The sequence below is a fragment of the Astatotilapia calliptera genome, chromosome 20 (assembly GCF_964374335.1).
Source record: "Astatotilapia calliptera chromosome 20, fAstCal68.1, whole genome shotgun sequence".
NCBI classification, from domain to species: domain Eukaryota; kingdom Metazoa; phylum Chordata; class Actinopteri; order Cichliformes; family Cichlidae; genus Astatotilapia; species Astatotilapia calliptera.
Genome location: NC_137441.1, coordinates 14,373,168 through 14,400,152, shown reverse-complemented (window position 1 = coordinate 14,400,152; position 26,985 = coordinate 14,373,168). Strand labels below are relative to the sequence as shown.

At 41.0% G+C, this 26,985-nt stretch overlaps 1 protein-coding gene across 3 annotated transcripts in view; it reads right to left on the bottom strand.

Annotated features, from left to right (window-relative positions):
- The window catches only part of LOC113013052 (dedicator of cytokinesis protein 3-like), a 51,698-nt gene extending 27,576 nt beyond the window's left edge, over positions 1–24,122 (bottom strand). For all 3 annotated transcript variants that reach the window (XM_026153637.2, XM_026153638.2, XM_026153639.2), the window contains exons 1-14: positions 23,241–24,122; positions 16,600–16,683; positions 15,324–15,364; positions 13,373–13,428; positions 8,759–8,855; positions 7,194–7,342; positions 5,748–5,832; positions 4,375–4,416; positions 3,366–3,520; positions 3,104–3,185; positions 2,966–3,026; positions 2,729–2,876; positions 1,629–1,717; positions 76–201 (exon numbers count right to left, since the gene is read on the bottom strand). In XM_026153637.2, the coding sequence (XP_026009422.1) occupies positions 76–201; positions 1,629–1,717; positions 2,729–2,876; positions 2,966–3,026; positions 3,104–3,185; positions 3,366–3,520; positions 4,375–4,416; positions 5,748–5,832; positions 7,194–7,342; positions 8,759–8,855; positions 13,373–13,428; positions 15,324–15,364; positions 16,600–16,683; positions 23,241–23,277 (1,252 nt within the window). In that variant the 5' untranslated portion in view covers positions 23,278–24,122. The remainder of the gene's footprint in view (positions 1–75; positions 202–1,628; positions 1,718–2,728; positions 2,877–2,965; positions 3,027–3,103; positions 3,186–3,365; positions 3,521–4,374; positions 4,417–5,747; positions 5,833–7,193; positions 7,343–8,758; positions 8,856–13,372; positions 13,429–15,323; positions 15,365–16,599; positions 16,684–23,240) is intronic.
- Positions 24,123–26,985: the final 2,863 nt, after the last annotated feature.

The following is a 26,985-nucleotide window of genomic DNA, read 5'->3' as shown; positions in this document are numbered from 1 at the left end:
TTAACAGTTTAAAGCTGAGGCTGTACACTGAACTTCTCTTTGTCCATTATAGCCCTCTACTTTTTGCCTCCTTACCTGGCAAGATGACATCTGGGAAACCCAGTTTGCGTGTAAGTGCCAAAGCCCTGTTGAACACAGCCTGGTTCTCCCGTCTGATTTGCTCCAGCTCACCTCGCAGCAGCTGCAGGGAAATGATGAGGCCTGGAGGCAGGGGCAAAGGGATGGTGGGCATAAATGATCGTGTGTAAATTGGGAAAAGGGCAAATGAAGAGGTGTGAGGTCGTGGGTGGAAATCAGAATCGAATAAAAGACAGCACAGGGACAAAGAAGAAGAGAGATGTAAGAAGGGAGGGACAGAGGGGTATTTAAAGGACATTAGTCAGAATGTGCGGGAGGAGAAGACAGACAGAAGAGTGAATGGAGAGACGTGATCAGAGCCAGAACATAAGGAGGGAGGGAAAAATTGGGTTCTGGAATTACACAAAGAATCGAGGGAAAATATGGGTTTTGCACAAATCCGGGGACGTATTATTGTGAGGCTTGAGTCTTAAATAACCTATGAGATACTCATAGGGAGAGATGTAACAGTGAATTATGAAAGATCAACCCTTACAGTCTCTCCACTTTTCAATATTTCACAAAGCAAGACGGTTTAACGAGACTCGAGGCGATCTTTTGAAAGCAGAAAACAAATTGGCTGAGTTGCATGTGCTGCATGTGTTGCATACAGTTGAATATAAAGGTCTTTTGTTTTCATTAAGAAGTTTATAGTTAAACAGACCCATTTTTAAGTACAGTTGTAAAAAAGTTACAGATAAAATTGTCCAAAAAACCCCCATAAAACTAAGTTTAAATAAAACTGGGACACCAGAGCCCATTTAGAACAGACCGAGGAGTCCTGTGAGCCGAATCACAGGACAGTTTTCCACTGCCCACTAAATTGTGGACAACTCTGGGTGTCTGTTTTAAGAGGAATGGGTATTAGCAAGCTTGTTATCAGTGCACAATTAGATAGCCAGAATATGTGGAGGTATATTTGTGCACACTGGAAGGCTATAGACAGCATGCCATTCAGTTGTTATCGTTAAGGAAAAGCCTTCTTGATTCAGCAATACAATGCCAACATAGATTCTTCTCCACAATGAAAGATTCCCAGCGCTAAACTGGCCTCCTTGTAGCAGTTGACCTGTCAACTACTGAAAATATTTAAAATATCACAAATCAGAAATACAACAAATGAAGTCCCTCAAAAGCTGAAATATAATATCAACAGTCTGCTTTCAAAACACCAGCAATTTGTCTTGTCAGTTCCCAAACACTTACAGAGTTTTGTTGAAAAAAAGAAGTGATGCAACGTGGTGGTAAACATGCCCCTGTCCCAGCTTCAGAAATGTGTTGTTGGCTTCGAGATGAGCTTAATGTTCTTTTTTTTTCTCTTTTTTAAAAAAATGTGTGCTGTTTGTTTACAATTTTGAATTAAATATGGGAAGTTTTGTTATTGTTTACATCTAACTAGCTTTTTTTGGAAACAAGGCTATATTTGTATTTTTAATTTAAAGAAGAAAAGAAAAGAAAAGAAAAACAGAGGTGGAAATTTAATGGGAGATCAGCAGAAACAGCATATTTACCATAGTTGGTGCTGGGGGCTGAATACTTGGTGTTAGACTTGCGGATGATGTTCTCATGTACCTGGTACCATTCGTTCTCATTGTTACATCTGGAGAGAAAGACAGTTGGGGAAGGCTGTTAACAACACACCCATCAGAGGGTCCAGATGGATGGTTCAGGACTGTGTGTATGGGGACTGCACGAGCAGCATGAGTCCCAGAGCCGATTTCCTCCTGAAGAAAAGGTAGCAGCAGGGGGAGGTGCTATCAAGCAGCACATTAGCCGAAATGCACAGCGCACTAAGCAAACCTGACAGTCAGCTCTCTACCAGCCTTTTTCATTACTGTGGGCCCAAAGGCCCCTGGGAAAGGCATGGGGAAATGCACATACTAGAGCGATATAAGAGCCGACAGTTTGGAGGCAGCTCAGCACTGAATCACTGCTTCCTTTTTAAAGGGAAGGGATCTTTGTGTCCACCGAGAAAGCCAATAAAAACGGCGGTTTTCTATTCGAGAAATCTTTATTTCACACTGAGCTGCTGTATGGTACTCCACAAGAAAAACAGAACGTAACTGGATGGCAAAGTGTAAAGACGATCACTGACCGGGAGCGAGCTCAGAGAAGGACAGTGCAGATACGAGGAGACACTCTAACTGTTGACTGACAAGAAAATATGCTGAGCGTGGCGTTATTTTTGCTTTGTCCTCTATCTTTGCTCAATTATCTATGTGTCATCTCTCTCGGCCTCTTCCCCTCTCCTTCTCTGTGTCTCCTTCCTTCGCTGGGCTGGCTGGTGTACAGGAGTGTCTTTCTGTGGCAAAGCCTAACAGAAGCAGCCAGATTCACAACATGCCAAGTGCCCTATCTCAGGCCCAGGGTGAGAAGCTATTGATTTTCCAGAGGACGCTTCATTATCATTCTGGTCAAAAACACACCAAGCATCAGCAGTGTAACACTAGGTTGTCATGCTCAACATTTCGAGAACATTTACAGATTCCTGCTGCTCCTCACAGACTCGTTAACCCTATATTCACAAAAGCAAGAAGTCTTACAGCAATGAAAAGGCTAAGCAGAAGGAGAAGAAAAAGAAAAAGAAGAATAGCTTCAGTGGTATATTTACGTATAAACTTTGAGCACAAAGTCCTTCTCCTCTTTGAGGTCGGTGATGGTGTGGAAAACATCACTCATGGCAAGTACAGCGCAGCCATAAGGTCGCCTATACTGCACATGCGGTGGGCCTTTCTTTGAGTCATTCAGCAGCATTCGGCCTGTAAAACAAACAGAGAAATAATTTGCTAAGAAGAACCACTAAAAAGTTATAACATGAGTAAGACGTCATCATACACTTGTTATTTACCCGTTCTTATGACATGTGCAACAATGTACAGGTCTCTCTTCAAGTCTTTGCTGCTTAGGTCCTACAGAGAGGCAGGAAAACAAATGTTAACAGATTCAAGAAGGAACAAAAAAGTTAAAAAAAGTACAAATATCTTACCGTGAAGAGAGCACACAGGCGATCAACCTTCTCTGGATTCTTTGGTCCTCCATTTTTGTTCAGTTTCACCATGAACTTTTCGCTGCAAACGAAGCCAAATCACAGTTTCAGAGTGTCTGACAACCACAGAATGCCTCGATCTGCTGGGCAGAGACTGTGTGTAGATGTGTATGTATGTTTGTGCTCTTGAACAGATACAGTTTGTACTTTACTGTAAGCCCATTCAAGGCTGTTATGTGCGCGCTGAGGCTCCTCGGTGTACCTGATCTGTTTGGCCTCGCGACTGTCGTACAGAGAAAAGAAGACGTCTGCATCCTCGCTGATGCTGTTGTAAGTGAAGCTCTTCAGGTTGATGAAGAGGTGGTGCGACACAGGGACACGGCAACCGTCACCATGGCGCTGTCTTATGCTATCACCCTGAGAACGAAAAAGAAAGTGACCGCTCACAAGACCACACTGCAAGCGAGGCCAAATACCTGCCACTCTGTATATAGATATGTTTATTAAACAGATCAATGGAAGTATTGAAACTGTTGAAAAATTCATAAATAAGCTTTACAGTGTTGTAACTAGAGTCTATTTATAGTGGAGTCAGTAGAGATGAACGATTTCATCCCAATTAGGATGTGAAAAGATGAACAGAGTGATGGAAAATTGGTGGCTTTGCTATAAGGGAGGGTGCAATATCCTGTGTTTATATAATGTATAAGTTTAACAATGAAAAGATGCATATGTGAATGCACAAAATCCACAAAGTTTATAAGACCTCTGAAACTCACATATTTACTTGTTAAGCTAAAGTGCGCTTACAAGAAGACACTGTGCTTTTACTGTGCTAACAGCAGTTTATGCTTATGTAAATCTTTATAGCTATCGCACTAGTTTCGCTCTTCTTGGGCCCAAAGCCAGACAGACTTTACAGCGCATCCCCAAACAAAATGCAACGTGTCTTTAAAATAGTGTTCCCACACGAGAGAAAGCTATGATATGGCCTACAGCACCATTTGTGCATGCACTGGGACATATGTGATTCCAGTGGGAACCAGTCCTCACACCCTGGCAGTGTTGGTGTCAGTTGGTGTCAGGTTCTCACCAGTATTATAGGCACCGAACACCAAAGAGTCTAAATGTGATAGCCTTAGTGCCAGAGCAGTGGCCTGACTTCAGGACGCTCATTTGCGACAGAGTGTTTGGAAAAGAAATGAAAAATGAGATGTGCTGATGAAAAATGAGCTGTGACGTGTTCGTGATCACCACTGAAATGGCCGTACCTGGTTTGTGCTTTGCTGACCACAATGTCTGCTGGATACATGCTAAAAAAGTTCAGAGGAAAAGATGTCAGATCAGTGAGTCCATTGTTGTTTTTTCATCCCACACAGCTTTGAACTTATTTACCTTACAGGAGCTTCAGACAAACACCACCTGAGCGATGCCCTGGTTGATGCTTCAAATCTGACAAAATTTCACCTACGTACATTGCCGAGTGGCTACGCTAGTGTTCCTGTAGCGCTAAAAGAAGCCCACATGAGGCAAAACGTGAGCATGTGGGAGAGAAGAGGACAAAGCCAGTATCGCCCACACACCCCCCTTCTCTGCTCAGCAGCCTAAAAGAACTCCTCTACTCCCATCCTTCAGGAGGTGCCAAGGTCTTGTGCCCTGCCAAAGACAAGCTCACTTTCATCGACAGAGTCAGGAGGCTTTCTGGCAAGGAAGACCTGCGCTGTTGTTTCTGGACAGAGCATTTAGTGCACAAACATTCAGCGTGCAAAGCTGAGAAACATGGCAAGGGGATAATGGGAGGCTGCAGGGCAGTTGGAGAGTGTTTTCATCAGCATATGGTGCTTCAGCCACTGAAAAGAAAGGATCTCCCTCCCAGATAGCAGTCTCCAGCAGCATTACATTAGATTTCGTAACATCTGTGCTGTAATCACACATTTCTAAAATTGGATCTGCTTCAGCAAGTCTCCTCTGTGTGTATAGATTTGGAAGTCCCACATCACTACAACTAAAGCACATTTGAGACATGACTTATTCATGGAAATGTGTCTCTGGTCTGGTTCTTGGCTTAAAGCAAGCAAGACTTAAATCTGCAATTTATTTTTCAAAAATAACAATTAAATATTCATTTGCATGTACTGTACTTTTCCCACAGCCTCACCTGGGCCTGTCACTTTGCATTATGTATGCATTACTAGTTAGATTACAGCATTACAGTCACGTGCATGTAAGAAAAGGGACACATTCAATATGGCTGTAAAATAAGCATAAAGAAGAAGTCACATGACGCAGCTCCAACAACTGAATCGTGCAGTCTCTGGTGAGTCACCTTGCTATGGATGATTTGATAATCGGTACATTCACACATCACTACAATAACACAATCCTATCCTATATGGAAAAACAGCGTGTGCAATGGCAAAAAAAAAAAAAAAAAAAAAAAAGCGCTCGGTAGGTAAAAAAGGATAGAGTGCAAAACAGTGAGTCATGCCTACATATATAGTTTATCCATGCTGCAGGGACACATTTAATTGCATTTTATCATCCAAAGAATACAAATGCACTGCACTGACTTATTCTGTTTAATAATTAAAGGGATGTGTTTGTACAGCGTGAATTGGTTCAACAATATTTCCAGCCAACATACCAGTTTGTATAGCTCTGATACGCTGATTTGATCCGGATCCACCATTTCAAACTCTTTTCTGGGAACAAGGTCTAAGCCAAGGTGTCTGATGGGAGAGGGATTTGGTGTGAGTAAAGAAAAACAGAGGGGGAAAAGACATTAGAGGTTTTAGCTCAAATGAAACAAAGGTGTCATATCACCATAATAAAATCTGCAAACATTCCTTAATAACAGTGGTTCTGAGTGCACACCACTTACTCCACAATTTTCATCAAGTTGAAATTTACCTGAAACTTAGCATAATAATAGTCACTATAAATCCATATAAAGCTCACGAATAAATCCAAACAAAACATACTCGGGAACATTAAATAGCAATTGCTAAGATTGCTAAGCGATTGCCTGATTTGTTACAGATTTAGCAGCTAATTTTCCTCACGTGAATCTTGGTTAGCTGACATAAATATATACAGTACGGAGCAGAAATACACAAGAGAAACACCTGCCCTTAACCATTTTAACCCAAATAAACCATATACTGTGTACAGGTTGGTGTATCACCCACACAGAATAAAAAAAAGTTAATTTTTTTAAGGCTACAGCACCACATCCAGCAGACAATATTAGATCATTTTATTCCAGCAGTTCAGTAAGACATTTCTGTCATCCCTGGAAACCCGTAGTAGAACGAGGATTTATGGGTTTGAATGGTACTTAACCACTCAACATGAGTTTGCATTATAGTAACCCACTAAAGGGGTTAAGAACAGTACTGGAATAATTGTGCTCTGTTGCCAGGTACAGTTGTCTCATGTGGTTGCATCTCATACTGTAACTCTTGACTTAAGCAAAACTGTGCAGCCTTAACTCGTGAAGCACTCTGCGCGGACCATGAAATTAGATCACTGCAGCTCTCAGATCAGCATGCACCACACACTGACCTCAACTCGCATGATAAACGACTCCATACTTTAAGAGTTTGTATATTTGATTCCAAGCACGATATGCACAAATATTGACCAAGTAAAGTTGTTTAAAGTGAATTTTATGACCAAAAATCTCTAAATCTGTTTTTAAACTGACAGATTTTCCCTCCACCTAGAGCTCTTCCTTGGCTGAACTGAAACCCTCGCATCATTATTTCTGTTATGGATGCCTGTCACAGCTCAGTTGGAAGGGGTTTGAAACTGGCAACAGTAAGAATATGGCTTTACAGTTCCTCCGGGGGGATTTGCATTGACTTTAAGCTGCTTCAGATTCACTCATCTGCTAAATGACCATAAAATTACATCACAGCAATGCTCTTACACACCCACTCATCCACTGTGGCAGATCTCTCCAGTGTCATTTGTATTTATTTTTTTATTCTTTGGTGGCCAGTAGTTTGAAACAAATGTTTGCTTTATAGCATGACTTCGCTTAACCCACTCTCTTAATCTCAGTGCACTCAGTGCGAGTGTTACTCACTCATTGCCCCAGTCAAGCCGTACGGTGATGTGGCGCTTGATCTCGCGAGTCTGGTCTTGGGCGAGGTGACCCTGGATCAGCTGCCGACGAAGGTCAATGAGCTCATTCATCACATGGCGCAGTTTATGGAATAGATCTACCTTGTGTTTCTGTATTTAAAGAAGGCAAAAAAGTTAGGTTTGGGATATACAAATTCACCAAAAAAAACAAGAGATTAAAAACTCTCTCTCCATGGGTCTGAAATAAGAATTCAGTGATTTCATTTTACATTCAGGCCAAACAGGAGATCAAGACAAAATCATGCTTTGAATCCAGGCCTCTGCCAGCCCGTGCAGGCTGCAGAACAATATGTGTTGCAACTGAGTTTCAAGCCCACTGGTTTTGTTAATGAAACGGGAAAAAAAATACAGTTCCCTCACAAATCTGCTTTGACCTCATCACAGTAATGAATTTCATCACCATCTCTCACGGACCAAGAACAACAGTTTTAATTCAGGCATTCTCTGTTCTCCCTAATGGTATGACAAGCCCACATAACCACCCAGGTTTGTTTACATAAACGCAAAGATTAAACACCACTACGATGCCAATATAAATTTAATGAGGATAAACACTACATGCTTTCAAAGGCTGGTAGCTGCTGAAAACAAAGATTTTTGTCAGGGTTGATGAGCCCTTTCAGACTGCTATTTACGTGCATTATAATGGATACACAGCTATGCTTAGGCCATTGCTCCCGGAAGTAATACCATGAATTCTAATTGGCAACAATAAGGTGAAATGTATCAACATCTAGCCAATGCCGCATCCTACAGGGGGGTGAGCACCAAAACCAGCACTGTTAAATCAGGGCTTCATATTAGTCGAGCTTCAGAGGAAGTTACATCACCACTCCAATGCCGGAGGCTGCTTAGTTGCTCAGAGCATGAGCAGTCCTCAGTGAGAGGTTATGTAAAAACTCGTTGCCTGTTCTGCAACATAGCCGCTCAGCTCCCGAACTCAAAACCCTACCAACCACTTCTGCCTGCCCCCTCGACACTTAGCAGGATTAAGGATGCTTTAGGTTTCCAGTAATCACTTTTTGCCCGGCAAAGTAAAGGCTGAGTGAAGGTGGTGGATCTTAAGAAAGGCAGGCCAAGATCAATAAATGGCAGAATGACACAGCATGAAATTGCATACGACAGGTCTGTAGGCCATTATCTGTGTCCAACCACCATGTCTGTTCTACATAGATAGTACATGAAAATACAGGGTGACAGTCAGAACGACATGGAGTGGAGAAATATCTTAAGGAGATGTCGCAGGACTATATTTCTAGCGAATCACTACTTCTGTCGGCAAAACCTTATTTTACCAGGTGTTGAATTGTGAGCAGGAAAGAAAACATGATTCCATCAAACCACTTAGGGGAATGCAAATGAAGCAACGGTGGATGCATTTTCTTTGCGAAAGCTGTTTTGTCAAATCCCTTGGAAATCTTAGTAATCTCAGGTCCACACGCACATTTATTGCTTGGTGGTTTGTTTTGATATAAGCAAGATGTACTGTAATATACCGCTACTGACCACATAGAGCTGCTTCCACAAAACGCCCCATTCCTGCAGTGTGGAGGTGGTCTCTGTGATAATAGGGTCCTCGAGGGGTACCACCGTCTCGCACAGCCTACAGCGAAAAAACATGAATTTCAAATCAATCCCTGAAGCATCAATACAACTGGTACAAAAAAATATTCATACTACACAATATGAAGACTCGTCTTAAAATTGCAGCATTTGCCTCTTTATTTTAGAAAAGCTGCATAATGAAAATGTTGTATTTAGCATGAAACTGTGTTTTCAACATATAGTTTTCTTTTTCAGCTGTTCTTTTGTAGGTTTGCTGCTGTGCTTGGGATCATTGTCCTGCTGCATGAGCCCTAGACTCTAAAATACTTTGGTATACAGAGGAGTTCGTGGTCAACTCAACGACTGCAACATACTCAGATTTTGTGGCAAATCCGGTGCGTAATGGCCAAACATCTCCACTTTGGTCTCGTCTGTCCAAATGACATTCTTCCAGAAGTCTTGTGGTTTGCTAAGATGCAGCTTTGCAAACATAAGCCGTGCTGCCATGTCCTTTTTAGAGAGAAGAGACTTTCTCCTGGAAACCCTTCTAAGCAAGCCATACTTAAATATGGTCTGACACTAGGGTGAATTTGCTTGGACTTTCACTCCTGAGACAATGAGCAGCTTTCATGAATGCTTTCTTATTCCTCACTGTACCATGATGGACTCTGTATTGCTTGGAAATGGCCTTATAACCCTGCCCACACTGATGAGTAGCAACGGTTACTTCTTTAAGATCATTGCTGATACCTTTCCTCCTTGGCACTGTGTTAATACACACCTGAATGCCCCAAACCATAAAACTGCAAAAACTTCTGCTTTTACACATTTGCTGATGATTAGTGAATAAAATGCATTTGAGTAGCTGCACCTAGCTGCTACTTAACCTACCAGTAAGGGAGTACTTAGTTTTGACATGCTCTTTATGGATTTTGACTCAATTTTTTGTTGGAATAAATAATAACACAATATAAGATGTCATGTTTTTCTAGCTCATCTCAGATTATATTTATTGTAAGACCCGCCAAGGACCACGTGATTTTTATTATGTTCTGATATGTAAAATCTTAGAGTTGAAAGAGGGTTCACTTTGTTTTACCATGACTGTACATATGATAAATGATTAATAGAGAACAATAAAAAGAAATGCCTCTCTTTTAATAAATTCTTTGGTGTTATCTAAAACATATTCTGAAGTAGGTCACATCAAAGAACATACACTATTTCTATTGTACACTATCAGATTTAAATTATAATATCAGTATGAATACTGGAGATCCTGGTGTTGGTATCACACTGAAACTTAATTTAATGGTATTTCCCACTCCCAGCTGTCTCCAGATTAGCTTAGAAATGGGTGAAGTCACAATTACACATCAATATAACTGTTTCAATGAGGAATTATGTAATTATTCTCTGAATGCAGTTAGGAAACAGGGTGGAGCTAGCCAATAAAAACCATAACACTCATCCTTCTTGTGTGACCACATTCATGGGGAAATATTAAAGCAAAGGTTAGATGCTTGTGAAGCTCTGGCTTCCAACTTTTATACTGTATAACATTTTAGAACAACGCAGGCATCTCCATTCGTTGCACAGTGAGTGGGGGTGATTGTCTGTGGTGGGGATGCTTTGGGAGAACTACACAGATGCAGTAGGTGTGTCAGCTCATTAACTCCATGAGACAGCAAAGCAGATTTCCCAAACTGCAGCTCCTGGAGCGAGGAAGTATAATAATGTCAATTTTGAAGCCTGTACTTTTAATTGTTTCGGTGAAAATGAGAGTTTTCCTGCTATGTGGTAACTCAAATGGAGGATGGTGATATAAGAGCAAACTCCTGATTCACACTGAGCTACAGACACAGAGCTCTTCTGCCTGTTTTTCTCTGTTCCGTTCTGGCCCCGCACACCCATGGCCGGCTATTGTTACCAGATGCATGTAGAGGATTGCAGTGTACAGTGTGTGTGTGTGTGTGTGTGTGTGTGTGTGTGTGTGTGTGTGTGTGTGTGTGTGTGTGTGTGTGTGTGTGTGTGTGTGTGTGTGCGTGCATGTCAGCAGCTGTCAGGTGGTAATTCTCCAGACGATGGCATTGTCACTAATCAGTGGTGAAGCAAAATTAGATGGCAAAGGAGGGAGGGATCTGCATCCACTGACATTGATCAGTTGATTAATCAGTATCACACTGGCTGTGTAATGAGAGAAAGAAAGCTCCATCAACTCTATCAGCGCCAATAGATCTGACCAGTAAAAACAAACATATCACCCTCTTGTCATCCAGCAGTATGTCTCAATAAAGGCCTGATTTTGATGGTGATGGATCACTGCTGCTGAAGTTGTACATAACATCATTGGCAGTGTATTTCGAGCAGCACACGCCCTTCTAAATGAAATTCTCAGTACTGCAAAGGATTTTACTTTAACTGTGTCAACTTAAACATAAAAAAGTCATTTACACATGATGACATGTTTCTTTTATGCAAAAGGTGTTCCTTCACCCTAATTTTAGTGAAGCTATTGGGATTGACGCTGGCAGAAGGGCTTGCCAATATAAATCTGTCAGTCTCTGACACGCTATGCATACCTTTTGAAATGCTCCAAATTAGGCTGAATGAGAGTAAAAAGCACCATAATTATCATAGTGATTGTTTCCAAAACAATACACTTTATCTCTTACTGATGGAGAAAACTCTATAAATCCAATTATGCCACAAAGCAGTCCAAAAAACATAATTAGTTTTATTTACTAGCAGATCAACCCCTTAAAGCCACCCGCTGTTAATAAAAAGACTAAATTGGACTCTCAATTGGACTCTTACAGTGAAAATTGTGCAGGGATTCAAGATCACGTGCAAAGACAAGCAAACAGCAAAGGGAAAAAATAGTTATGCTGTTATAGTTTGATATGTATGCATCCTAATTACAAAGTAGGGAACTTTTTTGCAACTGCAGCTGTTGCTAACAATATTGCTGTGGTCTGGGTATCTTAAAATGGTTTACAGCATTCGTGTCTTGAGGGGCTCGAGGGCCTCGAGGGCCTGTGCTATTACAAGATGTATAATTTAGCTCCGCTAATCTTGCTTAACAGGACTGTTTGGGTGTGATTTGATCACATTTATTTAACAGCTCAGGGAAAATGTGCAAAACACTGCACTACTATTGATGTACACTCAGTGAAATGTTGCTAAACTTTGATTTGGGAAATATGTGGCATTGCTTTATTTCTAACCTCTGCTGGCTGTGAAAAAAATGCATAAAAAGTACTTAAGACAACCACATCAGTTCTACTTTTGTCACAAACATCTGCTTTTCTAAAGAGTTGATCAGGAAAATACGCTCACTTGTGTTATGCCTGTATTAACTCCTTGTTAAGCCAATGGTATCAACATAATGCATTTAGACATATAGACATGGTCAAGATGAAGAATGGGGAAAAGGGGATTTAAGTGGCTTTCCACGTGACATGGCTGTTGGTGCTAGACAGGCCGCTCTGAGTATTCCAGAAAGTGCTGATCTACTGCAACTTTCCCAAACACCCATCTCTGAGGTTTACAGAGAATGATCTGAAAAAGATAAAATATGGCAGTTTTCTGGGAGAAAATGCCTGGTGGATGCCAGAGGTCAGAGGCGAATGACCAGACTGCTTGGAGCTGATAGGAAGGCAACAGTAACTCACATAATCACTTGTGTTACAACCAAAGCAGAAGAGCATCTCTCGAATGCACAACACATCACACGTTGAAGCAAATAGGTTACAGCAGAAGAAGAACACCACATCGGGTGCCACTCCTGTCAGCTAGGAACAGGAAACTGAAGCTGCAATTCGCACAGGCGCACCAAAATTGGACATCATTGGAAAACTGTTGCCTGGTCTGTTGAATTATTTCTGCTGTGATGTTCAGATCACCTAAATATGTGAAAGCATGTTGTACCTTGTATCAACAACTCAGGTTGTTGTTGGGGGCGTTATGGTCATGGGTATGGTATATTCTCTTGGTACACCTCAGTACCAAGCTGAGTAACGTTTAAATGTCACATAACACCTGAGATACTTTGTTACCTTTTTGCCTTCCACACCCATAGTGCAGCCATCTTCTGATGGCTGATCCAGCAGGATAACGTGTCATGTCAAGTTCAGATAATCTACAACCATTTTCTTAAACTGACATTGAGTTCACTGTACTCAAATGACCTCCACAGTCACCAAACCTCAATCAAGCAGAGAGGTGGTGAAACAGGAGATGCACATCATGGGTGTGCAGCTGAAAAATCTCCATTAAGTGCGTGACGCTATCATGTCAACATGGATCAAAATCTCAGAGAAATGTCTCCAGCTGAGATATTTACGGCCTTTACATAAAGTAAAGTTATGTTTCTGATATCAGTTATAATGCTTCATTCTGTTTCATTTGCAAGGGAAAGTCGTCCTGATGAGTTCCTATTTTGGGACAAGAATGCTATCAGCTAGAGTGGACACCCTGTGGTGCAGTTTGAAAATCAGATTTGAGACTGACATTCTGTGCTCTACTTAGGATGCTGCACATGCTTGAATAAAAACACTCAATCATACAGCTTACCCTCTGTTTGTCACTGTAGATTTCTTCAAGTGGACATAGCTGACTGGGAAAATACCCTGTGGATGGAGGACAGAGCAACGATGTTATTGGGTGTGACAGGATTACATGTCTAATTCTCCAGCACCATGTGACCAAACCTATTGTGTTATGTTTGTGTTATTAGGTAGTCTATCCTAAACCGTGTTAGCTGCAGCAACTGGACATTTTTTAATTCATTTTGTTGCTGGCAAAACATTATATGCTGAGAGAAGTGTAATAATTGCTTTACATGTATTTTTACATTTTCTGCTGTGTGTTTAGAATTCCTGTAAAAAGGTGCAGAGACAGGAGGCAGAGCAAAGTGCAGGATACCTATTGTGTGTTGGCTTAGCGGCAGAAGGGCACGAGAGACTGAGTGGTGCTGGCTGCCACCCTTGCAGTTCATATTTCTTATTCTAATCTACCAGATGTGAAGAATTGGCCAGAGTGAGCACAAGTAATTCTCTCAGCTCGGAGAGAGTATGGGGGCGAATAAACGTGGGCAGCGGAGTACATAACAAAATGGAGGGGTGTTAGTAAGAACTGTAAATAGCTGATGAGAGTAGAGAAGGACAGCATGTAGCCACTAACACCTACATTTACCAGGACTGGACAGCATTTGTGTTTTCTTTAAAACACTCCAGCAACACTGCATATTACTTAAGCTTCTGACACTTCATTTTTAAGCAAACTGAGACACAATGAATTGCAAAAATTACCCTCAGCTTTTATCTTTCTAACAGCAGATTTGGTATTTTGCTTCTGATGGCATTGCTTTTATTATGAACATGCAACATTTAGGCAACATTTAGATATCTGCTGTTAGCACAATGAGTTTCCACACTGCTGTGCTGTGGTGAGCAATGATGCTTGCTGAACACTTCCATACTCTATGGGAGGCAGATATATGTTAACCATGTAGTATTGAATTAGTGCAGCTATTGATCTCTCTTAGCTGTGATGGCGCTAACTGTGGTGCATCTACAGCCTCTTCCCACTGAGCAGATAGCAGAGGATTTATCTTAATAATGACGCCGCATGAACAGACTCTCAACAGAGAACTAAGACTTTTAGATTTGGCCTCTCCGTCTCGCCTTTCAGCTGAACTTTCTTTCTATTTGCACTTCTCCCGTGTAAACTATCTGTGATATGGATTAGAATTAAACTGAAGTTATTAGGATTTTTTAAATAGCTTGTTTTGGTAAAATGAAGTTAATAACTGCACCATCTGCTGGTTGAAAGGAAAAAACAATTTGAATCGTCCACAGAATTCTGCTCATGGAAGCCAGAAGCGGTACATATTTTACTACAGCACAGCATATGCATAGAACATATCTCTATTGCACTTTTTCTTTTCTCATCATCATATATTCTTTATTTGTGAATAAAACATTAAAGCTGTCATATATCTGCACCATAAAGTCAGAACATCTTGGTTAAAATGTGTCTTTTTAAAAGCACCTCTGGAAAATACAGGTCAGGAATCTTCTATTTTTGTCAAATCAAAGCCATATTCGATAAGTTCATCAGCCATTAAGGTCTTTGTTGTCTAGACACGGTTATTTCTGGTGGTGCACATCTCTCATATCGCATTATCATTCACAAAAAAACGATTAAGGCTTTGATAAAAGCTTCGTGTGGAGCTCACATTCTATTGCAGGGCAGCCATTTTTATAAACGTGTTCATGACACTTGATTTGTCTGCTATAATCTTAACTTTACTAGTCTGCAGTCTTTGAAAAGTGCTGAATTATTAAAGGAGCCCACACTTGCAGAGATATAACACATCGACTGCTAACAGTGTCTTTTTGCCTTTGCATGCAAATAAAAATATGAGTCTTACAATGCCTTATGCTGACCTAATTTCAATGCAGAATAGTGAAGGTATGGAAATTATCACACTATTAAAAGTGATTAAAGATGCTCTAATTACCTTGATAGAAGGCTTCTTGGTAGAGAACCCTCTGTACCAGCCTAAAGAAAGAGGGGAATTCACATGAGAAAGGTTCACCCTCACAAAAAATAACAATAATATAATAAAATGTTAATCTTTCAAGTCTCCATTCTGCTGTGTCTCCATTGGTTTGAAGAGTTTCAAAGTGAAATGTTTTAACTCATGGTCTGGATACTAAATAGTCAATGTAATTACATGAAATAAACAAATCTATGACAATAATATCTAAACTATCAGGCTAGTTCAGCATTATATGCTTTGTAGACTCAAACAATATCAGTTATACAACCGTCTTTCAAAAAATGGTAATAAGGTGTTTAATGTAAATAAGAACAAAATGCAGAGATTTGTGAATCATTTAAAAGCTAACATGCCAGTTTACAAACTGAGACAGTTTATTGGTTTTCACAGTGTATTGAATGTTTTCCAATGACAGATTTGGAGTCACTGAATATTGGTTTTCAGCCTTTTTCATTTTAATGTAAAGAGATTTCTTCAGAGTCACAGAATCTGTTACTAGTAATAGAAATAATCTGGCTATGATACAGTTTTTACATTTGATGTTATCGTAGTTAATGGTTTGCAAGTCAGTCTGTTCAAATGTACTAGTGTTTTTAAGATTTACACAGGGTGCTAACTCTTTTTTATCATTTAAGCCTTTATAGGGCACTAACTGAAATAGCTGTAAATTCAAACTGTCAGCACCAGAGTTTTTGGAAGGTATTATAAGAAGCTTTTTGTACTGTTTTGCAAATTTTTTTCACTGTTTTGTGGAAAATCAAGCTACCATATCTGGTTAATCACCCAATTAACCAGACTAAGGGTTAAAACCGCATCAATGGTATGAGTCAAATTCCTGTTATCTATGTCACTACAGTCTCTAAAAGATAAGCCTCAGAGTTATTATTTTTACTGTTTTTAATTTGAAAAGAACAATTGTTCAGGGAGACAGGAAATCCGTCTGGAACCAAACAACTCTTTATAAAAAGACAAAGTAAAGTGTGCTTCACAACCTTTAGACAGTTAGCATCTTCTTTTAAATTTATTTTGGCAGTATAATGTTGTTTTCTTTCTTACCATCAGATAGTGCTTTGTTTTTTGTTTATTTGGCCCAAAAAGTAGTGACATTACTCATTCTAAAAAGTAAACAGCAAACCCAATAAAAGCACGTAATAATAAACTAGTTTAGATAACTGAAAAGGAATAAGCTCCATTATACATTCAGTGTTGACATAAGAGACCGGGCTGATTTTACCTTCACTCTTTTCCAGGATCTGTACAGTTTCCCCAATCTCCAGGACTAACGCCTGGCATATTGGTGACCGGAAGTTGCAGATTACTGTGCAGAAGGAAAAAAAAACGAATCAAATGATTAGATATCAAGTCATGAAAAAGCATTTAGCCATACAGCACTTTTTAATGTAACTGCTGTTAACAAAAGTCACATCACAGATTTAAGATCTATGCTTGCTTTCATCTTTGTGGCCTCTGATTGAGCAGGGAACATCCCTCTTCACTGTCATGTCTTCACACGGCATGTGTTTTGGGTTTGTATCGGGGCAGTCAATGCATCGCTTTAATAAGCTGTTTAATGCAAACATCTAAACACAGTGTCACACAGGAAGCACAGCTTAGCGAACTGTAAACAAGCTCCCACCCTGAAGTGGGTAGTCATTTTAATAAGCAATTAATTCTTAAGCGACCTGATTTTTTCTTATGTTAAGTTAATTGAACTATCCCAAAAATAGAGCCCACACAAACTGCTAAGTAATACTGCTAAACGGTGATTTATCACAAGTTCTTATTAGCAGAAATCTTTCATGCCACCTGCTTTTTTTTTTGCTGTACCAGCTTCAGTAACAGCCACTGACTCAAACGCTGATGACATGATTATTCTTTGGGGAGAAGAAGCCACAGTGAAGGCCTTAAAAATTACATCAGCTCTGGAGCTGGATTTTGTCTCTGCAGCACTGCAGCTCGGCAACATGAGCCACGGAACAAACAGTATACAAGCCCCAGTAAAGACAAACTTGTTTAATAATGACGGCACTCCGCTGATGATTTTAAAAACCTACAAATGGTGGCCCTTCAAGGAGAGTTTGGCGTGAATCATTATGCTAATGAACTAGCCAGGGGAACCAGTGAGGGGGAGGAAGGGAAGGAGGAGCCTGAGCTCAGCTCCGTTGCCTGTTTGAGGATAGCGAGCGCTCAGTTCCTGTGCTGGGGTAACTATGGCAACAGATCATCACAAACTGGAGGGCTTTCTTCACTGTAACTGCTGCAGGATCAGGGCATTTTAAAATGGCAAGCTTATGGATGCTGCATTGCACTAGAGTTCAGATGTATTAGGAAGAGAGATGGGCAGACTCAAAGAGCATCCTTGTCACCTTTTCCGTTCTGCCTCCAGTCAGGGCTAAGTATTTCCTATTTCAGAGTCCTATTCTTTAATGGACTCGATTTCATTTGAATTGCAAAACCTGCACTCACAGCATCTGAAAACTCTTCAGCGGAGGCCACGTCAGAACAAGATGAGATTGTCATGTTAGACAGAGTTGGGCACAGAACGCAGGCTCATATTTTCAAAGTCCTCCCTCACAAAACCTCCAAGCTGTGTAAACACACAGACACACACTTGTTTCATTGTGCCTAAGAGCTGCGGAGCATTAGCATATCTTCAAAACATAACCAACAAAATTCAGCTTCAGACTTCGACATGTTGAACGTAGGATGTTGGAAGGAATGACGGGACAGGGAGTAGAAAATGTTGGCAAAAAGCAAACATTTTCCACTCCGCAACAGTATACCAGCCCAGAATGTCCCTCTATTTAGTTGAATTCATGATCCACATGGCATCTGAGGGCTGCTATTGTGTAACCAGTAAATCATTGGAAGGAATTATGGGGATTGAGCACAGCAGGAGACTCCTGCTGTCCTCTCACCTACATTGTTCCATGTATGACATAAATACATGTCGATTCTTCCATAAGAGCCACCTGGTTTCATTTATTTGTCAGCTATTAAACACATCTTTCTGAAAGTTTAGCTTTGGGAGTCTAGCTTCTAGGTTGTGACTTTCAGAGCTGAGTGAAAGCACAAAAAGGATTTTCATAAATAATTTATAATCAGCAGCAAATGAGTGAAAATGAGCTCATGGCTTTATCATTCTTTCAGAAAGTGTAAGCGCAGCAATTTTCCAGAATAATGAATTCAATCTAAGTTAGAAAGAGAACCGCACAGACAAACGTACATGCTTACTGTATTGCATCAACAGGCGAAAATACAAACTCAAAGCTTTTAAGAGTTCAGTATTCTGTGTTGGCACAGAGAATGCAGACAAGCTGCAGTTGGGTTTCTATGACAGCACTCAGCCTTCATCATAAACACCTCACATGTGACAAAAGAGGCACAATCCTTGGATTATCTTATGCGAAACGTTCCAGCGTTATAGCCGTCAAGCATCACACTGGTCACCTACTACAGAGAATCACCGAGGGGGAGTAGACTCAAATTGGAGAATGTGAATCACGCCATCGTGAGAATCGTGAGACTCGCTCACACTTTTCCTCTGTCGGGCCATTACTTTCTAACTCACTTCTTTTCACCAGCAGTGCTGTCACCAATGGTGTGTAGGAAAAAGGCTAATATAATCAGAAAATGTGGGAACAGACTCAGCGTGGTTTTTGAAATAGTAAGCTGACTGCATGAGTGAACACCAAAGTCCCCCTTGACTCAATCCTGTAGTGATGAAGTGTAAAAGGGTCTTTCAAGCAATGATTGCAGATAAATGTGGCAATTGAGAACCCCAAACTTCCAACCCATCCACATCTCCACAGTGTTAAAAGAGAGAATTGTAGCACCACAAACACTTTGCCGAAGTCAAAGCGTTTCTCACGTATCAGATTTGGATCAGCTAAGCAAACACCAATACTAATGAAGAGGTGTAAATCCAGATTAAAAGAAAGGATAGACTCTTTTAAAGCAAACGTATTTAACTCTTGCTGTTTTAAATTCATTGTAATACACTGAATTAAATGAACAATTTTCCACTGAGTCTGAAACTTCAGGGAGGTTAAAATACCCAAATCCATTTCTACTAGTTGTGTAGAAAACCGAGAATTATGATAAAAATGACTAAACATTAACAGACCATTAAACATGAAAGAAAAACGTGCTGTGAAACAATGCAATAGAAACAGCAGAAACAATGATTAAAAGTTAAATATCAACAGATATTTTTATGTGAAATTGGCACATTCCAGAAATATGGATGCTGTGTTTAGAATTTATTCGTTTCTCGGTGATGCTGTTTGCTTGTCCATTTGCGTTAAAAAACAGTAAGTCACATTTAGAGTTTATCTGCTATCAGTGACATTACTAGCTGAGATGACAGGATATGCACTCCGTCCATAAAAATATTTTACTCTACACGCTTGTTTAGCATCAGTCTATTGTGTGTTTGTTTAAGTCTCATCTTTGACCTGTTTTCCTTGTCTACCCTTCTCTTTCCTGTTACTCCTGAGACATGTCTATCTCTGAAATAAAATCAATTCTCCCTTTGTACAACAGACGAAGGAGATGTTTGTATTGCTTCCAGTGTAAACACTGACTGTTGCTGTCATGTGCTGAAAAATGTTTCACTGCTATATGTAATAGAGTGACATTTTAAACAGAGCCATATGGCCTTGCTTGAGAAGTAGTGATAGACACATACAGTGCCTAACTGCATGATGGCCCGCAGGGGAGAAATATTCTGCAGAGAAGGTGGTAATGCCATCAAAAACCTGCCAGTACAACAGTAAACACTGTTATGGATTATAAATTGTCTGCTGTATTTTCAAACAACTGAGTGCTAATGGCACCACTGTAGTGAGAAATGCTTTATCAAAGAGGACACTGTGCACATCTATGCTGCAGTGATGGCGTGAACTTATTTACATGTGTTTCCTTTTGCCTTTTAGTTCCAGTGAGCCATAACAGGTAGAACGTATGCACACTATGGAAGTCCTGCTTTCCTGGATTGAATAGTCCTGTCCCAGATCTCTGGTAAGTTAAAAATTACACAATGGTCTTTGGGCTTCGCCCACTGAGTCATGGAGTTCAGCACGACTTGAATGCACACTCACTTGCTGAGACACATTACTGCACCGAAGTCTTGCCAACCAAGCGATTTCTGCCACAGAGGCAGAGGAGCATTTCACTATATCTGCTTCCAAATTAGTGTCCCAGAAATCTAGCCATGCCACCCAACTGCAGGAGTGTGTGTAACTTTTAAATTCCTGTGTACACAACTGTCACACCATTAACACTACCTATTTTTATTGTTTTATTGCTAGTGACAAGTTAGCAAAGCGACAAGACAGGAAACGTAATAATGATAAGCTGATCCTGTGGCCGTGATGAAACGAGCTTGCTAAACTTTCCACTGCAGATATAGGAAGGATGGATGAAACTGGAGAAATGCTACTTTGGGCGGATGTCTGTAATCCCACTGTCAGCTGAACATTATCTCTGTCTTTTATTCTGTCATGAAAACATTTTATCCTAAACTTGTCTGTTTCAGACGACGGCCTTGACTGCTTGATTATTTGGTGCTTTGCATCTGAGCCACATCCATGTAGCCACAGATGAAGACATCTGATTCATTTCTCATGTGGGCAGGTACTGACTTGCAGTCTGAGCTCTTTCCAATTAAAATGTAAAGGAATATTGCTGCCTATATGAGAAAAATCCATCAGTGACTCATTTGTGCACAAGAAAAAGGAACATTTTCAGCTTGTAGGAAGAAAAGATTTCAAGAAAACTAATTTTAGGCTTGTGATTTAACAGTAATCATTTCAATATTATGTTATTGTGTTATTTTTAACTCCTGGCATCCTCAGAGTTATGTTATATCACAATGTTTTAGCATAATGGCTTGTATTTTTAGCTACTTTTGACAAACTGAGAACTAATTCCTATCTGAAAAACAAGGCAAATTATTATAAACGTAACTGTGCATTAGGATAAACTACACTGGCCATTTTAAAGTTAGGGTAAACAGCACTAGCAGATATAGAAACAAAAATTTCCGACATAAACACAAACAAAAACCAAACAATGCGGAGGCCAGGATTGTAAGAAAGCCATTAACGTTTCATGAGGGGTCTTCAGCTGCCTCCTTTTAAATGGAGCCTGTGAAGATAACAGAAAAAAGAAAGGCCCGGTTGGCTGCTGACGGACCACATCTCTGTTTCATATCTGCGCATGGTAATTTGGGTAATATAAGAAAATATTACACGCAGTGACATAATAAGGCAAGAAGATAGGGGGAAAATGCAAAATGGTGCCACTAACACCACAGATGAGGCAGGAGAGGGACTGATAGCAGGCTTTTGGGGCTGTATTACCATTTATCGCAACAGTTCAGCAGCGTGGGCTTCATCTGCAGTGATGCCGGAGAAATACTGAACCTCGCGAGCCAGCATGTTGTCTGAGGCAGAGGGGGGATATTCACCGGAGCGATGTGTTCAGCTTTCACAAGGTACAGTGTGTACCGAGTAGGTACACGGTGGCTCTGCTTCCCCGCATTTCAGCACCGTGGACAGCGTCATCTCCAGATTCCAGCACCACGGACAGCGCCAGGTCACTCCGCACTGACTGGCGCGTTGGCTGCGCCGAACTGTTGCTTCCACCCCCCCCCCCCACCAACACAAAACTACCTTCTCCTCCCCTGTTAAAACACCCCCCACCCCTAGATGTTTGCGCTTGGAAAAGTACTGCAGTGATTTCTGCGATGGACGGAAGGATGGAAGAACACGGGGACGATTAGATGCAGCAGCTGGAAGTGGTGATGTTATGGTAGGGCTGCCGCTTGGGGTTCTCCGCCTGCGGTCTTTCTGAAACCATCATGACCAACGCAATGCCTCCAAAAAAAGTGTATATGTGTGGGCGTGTGTATGAAGGGGGGGGGGGGGGGGGGTATCATGTGCGACTCAGTACGAGTAGCCCTACAAGTATAAGAAGCAGCAGAGCATCTGGACATGACTCATTCCCCTAATGAAAACCCTCTGTAGTGTATTCTCGCCATAGTCACTTCGGGACTCAACAGTCAATTTATAAACACCTTCCGGGATCTTGTGACGGCATTTTTTGCATCCACTGGTTATTAAATCGTGTACAGCTCGCTTTTGTTCTCCATAAAATGTTGTCATGAGCCCAGGATGCTGCTCAAAGTACACGCGCACACACACACACACACACAGAAAATGTAAAGAGTGGTACTTTGCAGTCCCTGCTGCTGCGGCACCAAGCACGTCAGTTTTATTGTTTTTGGGGGGGTTGTGGGTTTTTTTGTTTGTTTGTTTGTTTTTTTGTCTACAGGTAGACTTCAGCTTCACTCCAGCCTACACCTGTTGGAGGGACGCAGTCACGATGCCCCCTCGTGGTTTCAAAACAAATTGCGCCCTCCCCCCATTACACGCGCTCGGAAGAAGAAAAGGCTAAACCGCTACATTGACGCATTTTTATATATGTGTGAATAAAACCACCAAACTAAAGACTGGGAGCGCATTTAACGGGCCGCCTGCGGTTGTGTAAAGACCGTGATGGCATCTTTAAGGTGGCTGGTTGTAGGCTGTATCATCCCACGCAATTTCCCCTCTCTATGCAGGCACTGTGCGTGTATATCAGCCATTATAAGTCTGTGTTTTTCATTTGATGTAATGGGCTTAATAGTATGGGGGGGAAATCAGGCTGCATAGCCAATGCGGGATTTCGAAGAACAAAATTTGGGTGTTTTCTCTTGTAAAAACTGTCATCGAGAGGCTGAATGAATAAAGTCAAGTTTTAAAAAAAACAGACAACAAAACTAGAAACCAAGCATCGTTAATTAGCATTAAAAAGGTGTTGTCGACTCACCAACTCCGATTTTCTCCTCTTCAGTAGGTATCCACATATTTGGTTATTTTCCCTTCGGTAGAGCAAGCCACATTATGTCGATATCGTGAGATGATGCTGCTAAAAATGAGAGCTCAAGGCTACAAATTATCCTGGTTGCTGATACATGGGACTACATGTCTCGACTGGAATCAGTATCCTGACGTTCGTGTGTAGAAGGGGGGAGGAAGGACCATCAAAGCCTCGATGTCTCAGCTCTATTATGTCCCGGCGTGTGTCTCTAGCCTGATGCAGTCTCTGTGTCCACCTAATGTAACGCACACACGCATATACGCACGCGCACGCGGTGAGCGGTTTTTTGTTCTCCACAAAAGAAATTTTTTTCTCTTTTTTTTTTTATTGCAGACGCATTTCAGCTGGAACTGAGAGATTCGTTTTCCTCGAAGCTTATTTATTTATTTTCTTTGTGCTTCTCTTCTTTCCTCGGATTTCATCCGCTCAAGTCTGTCTCGTCCACAGAGAGCTACCCAGCGTGAACGCGCGGGATCGCTCGATAATTAGTAGGTAATAGGTCGCGATATTTGATCACCGGTCCAAACTGCCGAGTTGGTGCAAGAAAATACTGAGAAAACTGCAATATACCCAAAGCTGCGCCATCTTCGCGGTCGTCACATGACTTGTTTTGTCAACACTGATGTGTCAAGCATTTGCAAATATATGCACGATCTCTCTTTCTCTCTCTCTCTGTATGGTACTTTCATCCATCAAAAACACAAACTGCATTTTCTCCTGCTAGGACGCTCATGCTGACTGGCTGGCAGTCTGCCTCTCTTTGTGTGTGTATGTGTGTGTGTGAATGTTTTATTTTAGTGGAGCTGTTGGGCATAAAGAAAAGCTCCCAGTGATGCACATCAGGCCTGACCGTGTGGGGAAGTACCTCCTGGTTGAGTCATTTCAAAGAAACGGACCCACTACCCGCGATGCTTTGTCATAGTGCAGTCATGCTCCCACAAAGGAGAGATGGAACTTTGATCCTTTGAATTTGACTGATGGGTTTGGCAAGCTGGGTTTCCCAAATGACCTGCATCCCAACACCTCTGTCTGGTTTATGGATGGCTTTCACGGTCTGATATTTGACTTTCCATTATTTATTCACAAGCGTGGATTATAAAATCAAAGATTACTGGACATTAGTAGAGACTTAATTTTGGACATAGACTTAAGACTGCTGCACTCGAGAGCAGTTTGTGTTTTTCTTCTTTTTCCAGTCCACACATTGTTGAAATAAATTCCCAGGACTGAATATTAGCAGTTTAAGTGTTCAGTTACATTTTCATTTTCACACCTGGATGTTCAAATTATGTTTCAAAGCTTCCAGGCTGCTGGGAAAAAACTAGTGATCCAGTTCAATTCAGTTCAGTTTTATTTATATAGCACCAAATCACAACAATGGTCGCCTCAAAGTAAAGACCCTACAATAATACAGAGAAAAAGACAACAATCAAATGTTCCAAGTGCAAGCATGTGCTTTGGTGACAGTGGGAATGAAAAACTCCCTTTTAACAGGAAGAAGCCTCTGGCAGAACAAGACTTACAGAGGACCAGCCATCTGTAGTCATTAACGATATATTTGCCCATTAATATCCTCAAGGCTTAAAAAACCCTCACATTTAAATAAGTCAAAGCATGTACGTGTGCAAATAATATAAAATACCCAGGCCACACAGTAATTTTCCTTCAGGTTGCCAAAACCATAGCTCTTTAACAAATGAATGTGATCAACACTCAGCCGTGTAGATTTAAACAGCTTTTAGAGCAAACAGCTCGACTGTAAGCCCATTAATTTGGATTTTAGGGACATGTATATGATGCAGTGAATTTAGCTGAAACACTGGGTGTCACAGTATGACTCACTGCTTTTAAAATGCTGTGTGGGGTAATGAGTAACTCTATGAACATCAGTTTTCTGTGAAACTTCAAGGCCGTGGAGTCTGTTCATGAGGTATAAAAATCCCTGCAACCTAATGCCAGTAAATGCATTCATCCTAGAACTCCATCAATGCTTTTTCTCAAAATATTTGCTTTTCATCCACCGAGCAGACCGACATTGATTGAAATGTTCTCATATATGCAGGAAAATAATACACAACCAGAGAACTGATGTTTGAAATCAGATGAATGTGCAGCGGCGACTCATAAAATTTGTCATACAGTATCTCAGCCACTGCTCAAATCACATGTGGTCATTTCAGTGCATTAAGCTGTCTTGTCCTATAGACAAGGCAGTCATGACTAGAAAAATAGAGTGATTTGGTGAATATTGAGCGTCCAGTGAGTTTGATGTAGTGTGGGAGGGAGGGCAGCATTCAGCAGGGTAATTTCTCTCCATCATAGCGATGCTGTGACTGACTCCCATCTGTCTATTACTTCAAGTGGAACACTGTGGGCGGTGTTCCAATCACATACATAAAGCTGCAGGAGTGTGGGGCATTTTGTAAGCCAAATATGCATCCCAGCTAATAAACATTTAAGGAAATAAACTCAGCAAAAAACATGTTCAACGGACACTAATGCATGCAAATGGTTAAAAAAAAAAAGGACGTTTTATGTAATGCTAGATCTGAGAAATGGCTTAAACACCGTGTTTTACTCTTTCATTTAGGCATTAATATGTAGCTCCTTCAGATGCAGCAGCACTGCGAGGACGAGCCACGGGTCCACTGCAAACGTGGACTGACTGATACGGTGAGAGCTGCTATCTGTTTCAGCACTCCCAAAACCAGCAGACAATAAGAGGCAGCAGAGGAGGTAATAAGAAGCATGTGCTACCATCTCATCCATCATCTGCTTTCACAGCAACACACACATGCACGCACATTTGTATGTCTTTACACTCCTCACAATCATGCACTTTATGCTCCCCGGTACAACTAATCTGCCTTGGAAGCACATGGAAACGCATGTGCCTGTGCAGGCGCACACACATTTTAGGATACTTATTTGATCCATTGTAATGTGTTTCTGGTGACTATTTTAATGTGTTCTATTATTAGCTGTGGGGGAGGCCACAGGAAAACGTTTAGTGGCAAATTTCTGAATGCACACCAGTGAAGAGCTCTGAGGAAAGTCACCTAATCGAGAAACACTACGAGGGATATCACATAAATAAAGATGTGATTATTCATATGGATCTAATGTACAGCATAGCCATAAATGGATCTGGTGTAGTTTTTTTCCCATCCCACATTAAAACCCAAATCACAATAACTTTGAAGTGGATCTGCAATGGCTTTCCTTATTTCGTGTCATGTACAGTATATACTGCATCACAGCCGGTGTGAGAAGGAATGAGAGGGATAAAGACAAGTCAGGAAAAACAAATGTACTAAGAAAAAAGATCAGTAAATTAAATAAGCAAGTTAGTGTAACATATGTATAAATGAGAGGCAGTGAAAAGAAAAAAGAGCCCTAAGATCGTGGTGCAGCTGAGCTGGTCAGAGTCAGAGTGTGACTGCGGGGAGGAGGGAACTTCTACAGCCAAACTCACTGGGCCCAGGTGTAGCTCATAAGGCTAATTACCCTCCCATTGGCTCATGCAAGACAAAGCACAGCACAATACAGAACAGACAGACTCAGTACTGTGATCACCTAGGGGTCGTCCAACTGTTCTAAAAGTTGATGCTCATATTAAACTTGGCCAAAGTTTTTAATATTGAGGTCAGCATATGTGAAAATAAACTCACGCTTCAGACTGCCTTAAACGCTG